Source organism: Boleophthalmus pectinirostris, unplaced genomic scaffold (genome assembly GCF_026225935.1).
Source record: "Boleophthalmus pectinirostris isolate CB_2022bp ecotype Guang Dong unplaced genomic scaffold, ASM2622593v1 HiC_scaffold_16, whole genome shotgun sequence".
Taxonomy (NCBI): Eukaryota; Metazoa; Chordata; class Actinopteri; order Gobiiformes; family Gobiidae; genus Boleophthalmus; species Boleophthalmus pectinirostris.
The window spans coordinates 28,201,721-28,214,818 of NW_026571095.1; the positions used below are offsets into that span (position 1 = coordinate 28,201,721).

The 13,098-nt window shown below is 37.6% G+C and overlaps 1 protein-coding gene across 2 annotated transcripts; it reads right to left on the minus strand.

Moving 5' to 3' along the window:
- Positions 1-3,702: 3,702 nt before the first annotated feature.
- LOC110174890 (transcription factor BTF3 homolog 4-like) lies at positions 3,703-13,084 on the minus strand. Of its 2 annotated transcripts, none has more exons than XM_020941003.2 (6): positions 12,975-13,084; positions 12,138-12,200; positions 10,458-10,571; positions 8,657-8,858; positions 6,519-6,578; positions 3,703-4,546 (listed from the first exon to the last, which is right to left on the minus strand). In XM_020941003.2, exons 2-6 carry the CDS (start codon positions 12,189-12,191, stop codon positions 4,500-4,502), a joined length of 477 nt encoding a protein of 158 aa, XP_020796662.1. In that variant the 5' UTR covers positions 12,192-12,200; positions 12,975-13,084; the 3' UTR covers positions 3,703-4,499. The 2 variants fall into 2 exon arrangements, with proteins under 2 accessions (XP_020796662.1, XP_020796663.1); XM_020941004.2 differs by having other exon boundaries at positions 12,138-12,229; positions 12,975-13,035.
- Positions 13,085-13,098: the final 14 nt, after the last annotated feature.

The following is a 13,098-nucleotide window of genomic DNA, read 5'->3' on the forward strand; positions in this document are numbered from 1 at the left end:
ATAACAATTTATGCATCTCTTTACTGTTGGCAGGTATCAAATTGGTCAAAAATAGGGACACCTGAGACATTTCTTGTATAAAACTGGGACAAATCACTGACTTTGGATAAATCTGCTGGGATGGGGACACAGGGCTCAAAACTGGGATTGTACCGGGTAAACAGGGAAGTCTGGTCACTGTAACATGGAGTTGTGTTTTGCTTAATTCACACATATTTAAAACACTAACTTTGTAAATTCAGGCTGAGTTCTTCTCTCAGACTAAAAACACTCTTTTCCACCTTGTGATATCATCAAGTGGTAATACAGGAAGTGCTCTGCTGTGTTTTTAAAATTCATCATTAGAATCATTTGTATGATTTCAGCCCTGGAATTGCCCATCTCTACTGAGCAAAACGAAAAAACATGTATCTGTTAACTTGCAAACTACCTCCTCATGACCCTTCACTCAATATGAGCCTTCTATCTGCCTCTCTATCACTTTTATTACATCTATCATATTCAGAGTGTGCAGCAAGTTACTTTAGATTTTCTTCCTGTGGTGGCCAGTCGAGCACCCTGTACTTGGCTGTAGCCTGCTGGGAGAGCAGCACCAGCAAAAGGGACACTGGATGGATTGACAAACTGACCCATAAAGCAGGCCATGTGATCAGCTGTGTGATGGAGACATTTGTCATAGTTAAGGGCAAGAGGACACTGAACAAGAGGGACAGAGGAGCTCATTCTCATACAGGCTCTTACAGCTCCACTCATGTGAGAGATACAGGACAACAATTGTACAATACTCCATACAACTGTACAACAACTCACCCTTATAGATAAGCCTGTATCATGTTAATCATTGTTTAATCTTGCACTGTTTCTCTTACCCACCTCTTGTATATAGCCCAGATATATTTGTATTACTATATTTCTGTATTTTATTTCATCATCTTGCTATTTTTGCTACTTACTTGGAATGTATTATTGACGTTTACATTGTTGCTCTTGATTATTATAACATATTGTGATGTGTGAGCTGCTGTGTCTGGATAATTTAACTTTGTCAATCAATAAAGTTTGTTTAAGTCAAAGTCTAAAGTCTACATCTCGTTCTCTCTCTCCATCACTTCCATCTGGGCTGGGCAATATGGTCATAAAATAAAATCCCTTTTTTTTTTTTGCACACTGGACATTTGAATTACATTTGTGTAAATATGTAATTGTAATTGTGTAGATATATTAATTGTAATGCATTATTAAGTTAATTGCAGTAGTATTAACTTGATTAATTGACCAACCTTACTTCCACCTCTCTATTTCTTCCATCTCTTCCATCTCTCTACAGTACCTCTCTTCCGTCTCATCTCTACTGTTTCCGTTCTTTTCTGTCTTCTCATCCGTTTCTTCTGTCTCTGTAATCTGTTTTCTCTTTATCTGTCTCTCCTCTATCTTATCTCTTCTCTCTAATCTCTTGTATCTCTATCTCTCTCCTCTTCCTTTCTCCTATCATCTTATCTCTTCTATCTCTCTTTATCTCTACCTCTCATCTCTTGCATCTCTTGTACCTCTCCTATCTCTAATTTGTTCCATCTCTCTATCTGTCTCTTCTCTTTACCTCTTCTGTCTGTTCTCTCTATTTCTCTTTCGTCCTCAACCTCAAGGCCCTGTTAAATTGAGATTCACCAAATTAAACCCATTTTCACTGAAACTGCATTTAAACAGAGCATTATTTTCTCCACGCCGCTCTTATTTTGTAGGAGTCATTTCCGTTTGCCGCGAACGCCTCTCGGTCCTATGATTCAGCCTCGCGCTCCAGCCCCGCCGCAGGGACATTTTGGAGAGAGCGCGCGGCCAGGAGCGCAGGGGTGGGTCTACTACTGTCCCGTCACGGCGGCGCACGACCCCCACGACCCCCCGACGTACCGCAGTCACGTCCTCCCGTCACCTTGCACCGGGGCCCGGGCATCTCCGTGAATGACAGCGCAGTACCGGGGGAGGCAGGATGACACATACACGCGCACGTGATCAGACCGCGGACTATGATGTAAACATTTGGAGTGACTTTTACTGACAAGCCATGGAAAAAAAAAAAAAAAAAAAAAGTAAATGCATGCACTATCAGTGAAAAGCTCGGACACAGCATTTCATTCAATGTATTTTGTTTACTATTTTCCACACTTAAATAGTCTACATATAAAAGACATAAAGTATATGAAGTAATTTATATTTTATATTCAAAAAATACTCAAAGTAGGCTCACTAGGGCTGAGTATCGTAAAGAAGTTGCCGACACAATACATACCTCGATACACAGGCCACGATACGATACATATCTCGATACAGTGAGATTTCGATTTGATACAATCCAATAAGATAAATATTTCAAATCGATTCAGTATGGTTCAATAAAAAAATGATAGCGGTGATACTAAAAGTCTTTGTTAGACCGCTTCTTGTGCAAAGTTAATATAAAACATGCCAATTCTAATCATCAGAACGGTGAAAATGTGAAATTACACACATTAGTTTCTTTCTTCCAAGCAAACAACAAAACTGTGGCACTGTAATAAATTAATTTAGTAAAATAAACCAAAAAATACTCTTGCCGATATATAATCGATACAGCGGCCCACGATATCGATACTGATTTTCAATACTGATAAATAAACCAGGGGCGGGCAAAGTTTTGAACGTGTGGGCCACAAAGGGTTCTAAAATTTGACAGAAGTCTGTAGCTCACTGTTCACTGTGCGATCCTCATTAAACCCTTACACTAACGAGCAGCAGATTTGTTGAAATTTGTGTCGTAATGACTATGTAACGCTGCGAATCCTACAAATATCATAGATTAAGAAAATAAAATTGGAAAGTAGTGAAAAACAGGTTTCCCACTCTTTTTCACTGACAAAATTTCAAAACTTTTCCATGACTTTTCCATGACCTAAAGTGAATTTTCCATGACTTTACAGCACCTACATGTGTAAAATTGAGCCTATTTTTAGGGCTAAATATAAAATGTTAACCTTTTCCACTCACCTTATGGTTTGGTATTATAGTTTTTTAACATTCAAAATACTGTCAGTGCATTTATTGTCGTCTCTTTTAAACAAAAAGGCAAATACGTTCAGAAATAATCATAATAGCCTAATGAGAACTTAACAGAAAGCTGTAGTTGCGTGAAAGACGTTAAAATTCCATGACATTTCCAAATTCCATTTTAAATTTCCATGACTTTCCCAGGATTTCCATGACCGTGGGATCCCTGAAGCAAGTGCAGAGAAGTGAGCGTATGCTGGTGTCAGTAAAAACGAGAGTTAATCGCCAAAATGGGGTCTTGAAAATACGCAATTAAAAACTGCTCAAACATAAATCACTTCAAACTCAACTTTGGATGAAAAAATGATGAGGGAAACGACTATAACATGATTAAAAGCTCTAAAGTCAATTTTGCACCAAAAAAAAAAAAAATCAGCTTCAACTCCAATTTGTCCAACCACAATTCAGCATTTTACGGAGCCTAAAGATCACTTCACTTTAATAATAATCTTGAAATTGCTTTTTTGTGACCAAGTTATTAATAGGAAACTGCAAAGATTTTTTATTTGTTGCCTACACCTAGAAACATTTTTAAAAAAAAAGACAACAAAAAGTTATAATTACTTATTAACACTGTAAATCTCTTGTATATAACATAATTGAATTCAAGGAAGAGACCCACTGTGACGCTTTACGTGTGTTTATTCTATTTATAAACAAGCATCAAGTACAAATATGTGACGTAAAAAGACTTTGCCTGTTACTTCAATACTGTAGATGGTAGATTACTTGTTCCGATGAAAAAAAAATCATAAAATTCTTAGCCCAAAATGCTTTATTTCACCCATATCATCAGGATTTGTCAAGTTTTTCATTTCATATTTTGTAGTAATCTCGTAATGTTAAAATGCATGGAGTGGTCTGCAGCACGGGATATATGGTCCAGTAACTTTAACTATTGTGGCATTTATATAGATTATATCGGAAACAATGCATTCCTTTATAGAAGAGGCAGTACCTGTCAAAAGTTTGGACACAATTTGGGAATTTTTAGCAGGGAAATTCAGATTTTAATTCAATTTTTGTAGACTACCATTACATATCGTTTCCAAGTCCCGGTTCTTAGTTTAGACCAGATTTCAGTCTTTGCTTTCGTTTTATTTGAAAGATTTTGAGTCAGCACTTACATTATATTTTTTAATAGAATAGAAAATAGTATCCAAACTTTTGAAAACTGCAATAGCAAAACTGGACCTTCCTTTAATAATGATAAAATATAGTCTCTGTGTGATGTGTCCACGGAGCAGCAGAAATGAAAAGGGATTTGGCCAAAGTGAGTCATGTCCAGAGGAAAGTGCACTGCACCTTTAAGGACTGCTGCTGCCGTTGGTGTTTTGTTTTTTTTTTCCCCCCCCGTAGGAGAAAATGCCTTTAGTGTGAGTCCGACTGAGCGACGAAATCAGAGGGTTGACAAGGGAACATCAGTTGGCTTCATTCTTGGAGGCCTCGTCAAAGTTCTCGACAAGATCTGAGGGAAAAAAAAAAAAAACACAAACCAAATAGTGTCATTATTATATGTGATCAGCAGTCTATCCATTTTCTTCTGCTTATCCAGGGCCGGGTCATGGGGGAACCACTTTAAGCAGAGACTCCCAGACTTCCTTCACCCCCGACACTTCCTCCAGCTCCTCCAGGGAGAACCTAGGGTGTTCCCAGGCCAGCTGAGAGACATAATCTCTCCGGTGGAGCATGCAGGGAACACCTCCCGAGGGAAATGCCCAGGAGGCATCGGGAACAGATGCCCGAGCCACCTCAGCTGCCCCTCTCGACATGGAGCAGCAGCAGCTCTACCCTGACCTCCGCCCGTGTGACTGAATTCCTCACCCTATCTGTAAGGGAGCGCCCAGAAACAAATTTTAGCCGCTTTTATCTGCAATCTCGTCCTTTTGGTCTATACCCAAAGTTCATGGCTATAGGTGAGGGTAGAAACTAAGACTGACGGTAAGTCAAGAGCTTTGCCTTTTGGCTCAGCTCTCTCTTCACCACAATGGTTTGATCAAGGCTCTCAAAAAATTAAGAAACTTTTTGGTTAAATACCCAACCAGTAATAGATGTTTGAACCCAGCTGTTTACGTTTTTGTGGGTGTATCTTTAAATGTGTTGACAGTGAGCCATTTTTGCTTTGTCATTACAATTCTCAAAACGCTACACCCAGCACACACACAGATTGTTCTAATAATTGTTGAACTAGAAACAACTTCATTCCTAAGGTTTCAGTGGCAGCAGGGCTTTTCTCACAGCTTGTTCAGTGAGTGTGAAAGGCGTCACAGTCGTAGTGGAGGGCACAGTATGTTTTAATCCCTCAGTTTAGTGTTTTGAGTGACTGATCACTTCCACAGACCTGTCCACAGAGCTCAGGAATGTCATGCATTTAACACACAAGTGCCACCGCTGTCAGTCCATACAGCACTACAACAACATTAGTTTGACTTCAGAATGGGGAAAGCAAAACAACGACGTACATACTTACAACTTACTTAAAATTATTGTTCTCGTAAATTAAAAGTGATTAAAAATGTCTTGTAATACATGCAGTAATTAATATGAGTTGCCTTACAGTTTTAAAGGCTTTTTAAACTACTACTGTGGTTAGATTTTTTAATGTCCAAGACTTTAAAGGAACACTGTGTAACTTTGTGGGTCCATCACCTGCTTGTTTCTATGGCTGTCTATTTTTTATATGAAGATGGAAAGGTTTAATGCCACACTGTGAAACATTCCAGACAAAGCAATAACATCTGCATGCAGAAAAGCATTTGATGGAGCCTCCACCAGAAAAGTGACACAATGCAGCAGTAAGGTTAAGGTTAACTCTCCGTGTTGTTGTTGCTAGTCTTGGTCAGGACCTTGGCCCTTGGATTTGACCTGTAGTCCGTGTTTTTGAGTTGAGGCTTGGGTTCTGGCATCTTCAGCAAGGACACAAAGGCTGTGCCAACTGAATCTTTAGATTTTTGTTCACATTTTTAGTGCTGATATAAAGTTACTTGCTACTTTGGTCATGAGATGGTTGGTTGCCATTTTCAGGGTTCCCACTCTTTTCACTGACACCATTTCAAAACTTTTCCATGACTTTTTCATGACCTAAAGTGAATTTTCCATGGCTTTACAGCACCTACATGTGTAGAATTGATCAGACTTTTAGGGCTAAATATGAAATGTTAACCTTTCCATTCACCTTATGGTTTGGTATTATAGTTTTTTAACATTCAAAATACTGTCAGTGCATTTATTGTCATCTCTTTTAAACAAAAGGCACATACATTCAGAAATAATCATAATAGCCTAATGATAACTTAACAGAACTGTACGCTGTAGCTGTGTGAAAGAGATACTAAAATTTCATGCCTTTTCCAGGTCTGGAAAATTAAATTTTTAATTTCCATGACTGTGGGAAACCTGCAATTTACAGTCACCAGTTAAAACCAAAATTACTTCCATACCTGGTACATCATCCTCATCCTCTTCTATGATCTGTTCCTTCACCGCCTTCATGTCCATTGCTGAAAAACACCACAAAAAAACATTATTAGTACATTTTTAAAAAGATTTACAGACCCATTAGAGACTGCGAGAGTAGACCGTGGTTCTCAAACTTTTCAGACCAAGTACCACTTAAGAAAACCTTTGTCCAGAACCTTTAAAGTGCAGAACCTGATTTATACGGTCTTAAAAAACTAGTGGTCCCAAGTTATTCGTCTCTTACCTAACGCACTCCGAGCATCCTAATTATTCACTGCGAGGAGTTTATAAGCACTCAGAGCTCTCCGCTAATTACAACTAGCATGCTAACAGTACACTTCCTGATTATCGGACAATAAAATCCTTTCTAAATTTACACAGTGGACCTGACAAAACAAATTTAGTACAGGGCTTTTAGTATTGCTACTGTATTTCTAAGCAAAATATAACCCCGAGGAGGATAATATATTTATAAAAGTGACTCTAAATTGAACAAACACGTACCACAGTTTGAGAAGCAGTGGTACAGATTTATGTTTTGCTTTACAGTGCTGGTTTTCACATGTTAAGACGCCTTGTGAAAAGCCGTTCTAAACTACAGTGGCCTTGTTGTGTGCACCATTCTTCAGATTAGCAGAGCTGGTATGTCAAAAATGTGCTGCTGTCATCACTTAACCGTATTCATTTTCAAGTTTGAGCGCAAAAATGCAGATGGCCTTAAGATACATGTAACAAAAACTTTAACAGAAAAAACAATCTGACGCAGGGATTTTTGAAGTTTAATCTCGGTTGAGTTGCGGAGGTTTTTGTTTTATCGTCTGCCAACTGACTTTTGTTGGGCCAAGTCTTTTAATCTGAAAAATCTTCTAACTTTTCAGAGCAGGATACAAATTTAGTTACCTTGTACTGTTTTGAAAATGTAATATTTGCCATAAACAATGTAATAAAACGTTCTATAAGTTTTGCTTTTGTATTTTTTGTTTGCTTTGCTTTCGTATTTTTCATACCAAGTTACTCCCCTTTCAGAGTGCAATAACAACACAATCAACATGTATCCCACTAATAAAACTAGTGCAGTTGTAGCTGTAGTGTACAGTTTTCTATACCAACTCTTTAATAATGCCACTGTCTTTGTAATAAAGTGTATCTGGCATATGTCTATTTAGTCCAGGTAACATTTTCAAAATAAGATTATTTTACTGCGTCACTTGTCACAGTTATTCTGAGTAATCGTTGCAACCTTATCTCCAGTCTTCTGTTATTCTGAATGGTTCTGAAGTTTATTGTCACGTTTACATATGAGCTTTAATTCCGATTAAAAATAATTTAATTCTGAATAAAAATTCCGCTTTAAAAAGACCATGTAAACACGGAAATAAACTTAATTTCCAAGTACATGGGTGGTTTATTTTGATTTTCAAGCCAAATAAATTTATTCCTCGATCGTGTAAACGTTTATTCTTCTTAAAAATAATTCTGGTTGTTCAGCGCATGTTCGTTGGGTCGCTCTTCTGACACAATACAGACGAGCCAGCTCCATCAGTCCTCGCTTCAGACTTTCATCCACTGCCCTTTGGATTTGCAAGCAGGATGCGGGAGTGTACTGAGGCAAAGCAGCGGCTGACTCAGTTTGTCTTCTTCCTCCCTTTTCCAAAACTCTTCCCTTCTCCTCCTCAGCTGACAAACGTAAAGTGCAATAATATAATACACCAGCTGCTGCTTCATTATCATCGGAACGACCGCGGAAAAAGTTTATATCATGTTTGTGTTCATGGTGTAACGACAAACCGAGATGACTAAAAAGCCGGTAGCAGCTGAAGTGCGTGTTTTCTTCTGATAGACGCAAATACGTTCATGTTCCTGTCCAATCAGAACTCTTCCAGACCCCCAGACGTTGGGCGAAATTAAATAAAGCCAATTTAACATGTTTTCCAAGTAAACGTCAATTTGGAATTATTATTTCCAAGGAAACTCAAAGGAGAATATTTTAATTCAGAACAGTTCATTCGGAATTAAAAACATCTAAACGTGGCCAGTGTGACATTAATTAACTGATGCAAATCCAAGTATAAGATATAATCAACGAGTTAAACTAAAACAACGTGGTGCATGTCCTGACCTTGCCGTGGGAAGCTCTCTGCCAGTTTGCGCAGGCTGGACAGGCTGTCGGCCCCGAGCTGGCTCAGGATGCCGGGGAGCATCTCGGTGAGCTGCTTGGTCTCAGCGTGGCCCGTGATGGCGAAGGTGTTTGCCGACAGAGACGCCTGCACTTTGGGGTTGTTGAAATGGATCACCGTGCCGTCATCTTTGATCATGTTCACCTTAAAGGAACAAACAAAGGGTCAAAATAACAAACACAGCGCATAAAACACTGTCTAATAGATCATCATTCCTCTAGTATGTGATCAGCTTTATCAAATCTGAATTAGAGCCCGACCGATATGGATTTTGTTGTGGCCGATATGATACCGATATAATGATAGTTGGAGCTGCCGATAGCCGATATAATCACCGATATATTTAGTGATGTAAAAATTCACTGTAAATCTTGAATTATTTAAAAAAAAAACTTAGGTTTGGCTCTTGTGGATTTTAAACTGGGTTTATTTAGGAAACATTTATTGTTATTCTGCCTCTTTACATGAAATGTCATAGGACTAAAGCAGGTCTAAGGCAGGTCTAAGGCAGGTCTAAAGCAGGACTAAACCAGAACTGAACCAGCACTGAAAAAGCACTAAACCAGGACTATAACAGATCTAAACTATGTGCAAAACAGAACTAAACCACAATTTAACCAGGACTGAGTGTCGGGACTCGGTCTCTATCTCTCTCCCTCTCTCGACCCCAAGATTAGTCCTGGTTTATTTATTTTATGCTGAATATATTTTTGCAAGTTTTTTTTTTTACACTATGCACACGCAGAGTTTTTGAAAGTTTCGTTTTTAGCCGCTGCTGCTGTCAAACTACCACGAGTCTGAAAACACGGCTCCCAATAAGGATCAGGCTCCCGTCGTTCGCTTCAAAGAGCCGGATCTAAGAGCCGCTTCGTTCGCGAACGACCCATCACTGCTAGCGAGTAAATAAACAATCGCTATTAGCCTTTAGCCGTAAATGCTGCGTGCCGCGGTAATTAATTATATGCGCAAATTTCATCATTCACACGTCTATTCACAGCTCATTTACATATCAATGCAGGTCCAGTAACAAATATACGGCCAATATAGTCACTTTACAATAGACCAATAGAAAACGGCCTATTTATGTGTGGGAGCTACAGCAGCTAACCGCTAACAAAAAACTTGCTTCAAAGTCGACATATTTCCAACACTCACCGCTCACACAGGCTCCTCCTCACATCACAAGTCTGCACTAATAAATGTCCTTTTAATCCAGACTCAAATCGATTGTCCGAAAAAAGAAAATAATCCCAGTGTTTGGATCTATGTCTGCGGGTGTAAACAAACGCACGTGACTCTCACACAGACAAATGACTCCGCAGATAAATACTGATGTGGAGCCACATATTAGGACATTTATCTGTCTGTAAATTGGATTAAATTAACATAATGTAGAGAGTCTAAGCTTTATAACGAGGTATAACATGCCCACGTGAAATATCGGCCCCTATCAGCAAGTATATCGGCCGATAGCCGATATGCTTCCAGGTGCTCAATTCGGCCGATAATATCGGCCAACCGATATATCGGTCGGGCTCTAATCTGAATGATAAAATAAATGTGCCACAAGCAGATAAAATAGTCACAGTTATTTTTTTAGTTCTTACTTATCTCGAAAGCCCTACTTGTTGGACTTGGTTCCTTTATTTTCACTTTAGAGGAAGTAACTACCAATGTGTCAAACGTAACCCACAGTCCTCAAGAATCACCACTGTCCCTTATCAAATCAAAAGTGTTTCTCACCTCTTCTATTCCTGCGATGTTGTTCACTGCCAGTTTCTTCAATGAGCCCTGGAGCTTTTTGTCGTCTGCTGTTGCCGTTTTGTGAACCACCTTCTTCTTTCTGCGGGCTGTTCCCTGAAGAAACAAACATTTATTTAGCAAGTTACCCAAGTTTGGAAGGGATTTTAAAAAAAGAACACAAAGGGGAAGCCATGAAATTGAAGATTCTGTCTTTTACAACGTTAACTACTGTACATTGTTTAGTAAATTAGTGCTGTCACGATACCGGAATTTCAAACTTGATTGATTTTGATACCAAGGATTTGACTCAAAACACAAAACCGATTACTAGGTGTTAGGGCTGGGTATCATTAAGAAGTTGTTGATATGATACATTTTTTCCGATACAGTGCAATATATATTTCAAATAAATTTGATACGGTTCAGTAAAAAACAAAGCCTAAATCATGGCTGTGAGTTAGTGTGACTAAGTAGAAAAGTCTACTAAGTCCACTAAGTTTGTGCATAGTTAATATGAAAAACCCATTTTACTCAAAACAGTAAAATGTCAAAACAATAGTAGCTGTTAAACAAAATAATTTAGTAAAATATACCTAAAAATATTCCGATATATTGATTTTTCAATATTTTACACATCCCTACTAGGCGTGTGCAAAAATATTGAAAAATCGATATTTCGTATCGTTTAATTTGATGATACAGTATCGATATTGTGCTGCTGTATCGATATATCGCCAAGAATATTTTTAGGTATATTTTACTAAGTTATTTTGTGTAAGAGCTACAACCATGTTGAAATTTTTACTGTTTTGATGAGTTAAATGGCTGTTTCATCGAATCCATTAGAAATATATCTGTATCATACTGAATCAAAAGTGCACTGTATTGAAAAACATATTGTATCGTAGCCTACGTATTGAGGTAAGTATCGTATCGGTAACCTTAATGAAATATACTTTTTAATAATAGAAAATAATTGTCATATAGAAATAATAACAGTACTTTCTTTATGAAAGCATGAGATACTAGTTCTGATAAAGCTATAAATGACACAAACTGTTAATTAAAGCTAAAAGTTTGTGCCATTAATGTGACTTTAGTATCGATTCTTGCTCAAATGAGTATCAAGTTTCAATATAAGTTTTAATTGTAGCAGTCCAGGAATGAGATCACAAAACTGAATAAAACAACTCAATTTACTAAAAACCTTTGCATACAGTTTTGCCACTTTGTCAAGGCAAGATGAAGAGAAAAGATTGTTTTTTATTTTCATCATGGTATCAGAATTACAACTGAGTATATCAAGTCTATTCCCAAGTACTGAAATCGATTTCAAACTTTCTTTATCGTCACAACATTAATCATTTATTAATAAAAAGCTGTAAAGTACAAATCATTCACAACAGCAACAGAGGCCATTTTAACAACCAAAAACAGTAAGATAGCGCCACCATGTGTCTACAGAGAGGAAACAGCCACAGAGAAAGCTTTTGTCTGTGTTTTAATAAGAACTGCTGAGGTCAGGATTAACAGGGCTCACAGATGCGCAAACGGACCTCACTATTTACAAACGCAACAGCTGAAAAGACAACAGCTGTTAACTCAGAAATCATATAAGGAAAGCTAGGAAAATAGTAGTCAAGTTAGAAACAATATTAATAATAACAACTGTAACTGTACCTTTCCTCCTATCCGCACTTCAGCCTGAAGTTTTGCAAGTTTTTCCCGATTCATGCTGCTTCTCTAGAAAAGGAACAAATGGGTTGGGTCAGCTGGGGGTGGAGGTAAAAAAAACCAGATAATCAAGAAACGCAGAGCAAATTTTGTCATGTGTCATTCAGTCATATGCAAGGAATTTCAGGTTACAAAAATAATTTTTATTCTATTTCTTTTTATTTATTGTAATTACTTGAATTGTTTGCATTATTGTCCGTTTTGAATGCCTTCTATAAACTATTTTTATGTTTTTTTATTGTTCTTTGTGGCTTGTACAGCACTTTGTAAATTTTGTGGTTTATAAATAAAGATTTATTTAATAACTACAATGCAGCGGATGTTCCTTTTCTTTTCTCTTTAGTGTCAAATATGTAGCTAAATAAATAAGAAAAATAAAACAAACGCATTTTTATCAATTATTAACAAAACTGGTGTCATATTATTAAGAAAAATCTAATAAATTAATTAAAGGTTAAGAATAGATAAGCCTTTAGCCTCTTAGCTTAGCATTTTAAAACAATAAACAATTTTACACTTGGATTACATTCAAAACATGCTGTTAAAACGCTATGTCGTGGATTTATTTATCCATTTTTACTTCTGTCCACATGTTTTATTAAATAGCGATGTTTGATCACGTCTATGTAGCTAATATCGCTAATAGTAGCACGCCGAGCCTAGATTATCGACTCGTGCTGCCCATTTTTGCCAACAAAACCAGCAAAATACGGCATCTAAAGATTAACAAAGACTGACACCACTTGGTTAATAAAAGTGATGTCGAGATGAATAATTATTTACCTTTTTGATTGGAGTTTAGTGACAGAATGTTCAAGTGGTGAGGCAGAAACGAGGTGAAGCAGCAGCTGGGCTAACGGTTTACAACAATGCCAAACAATTAGACATATTTCCCGTGAACTCTTTC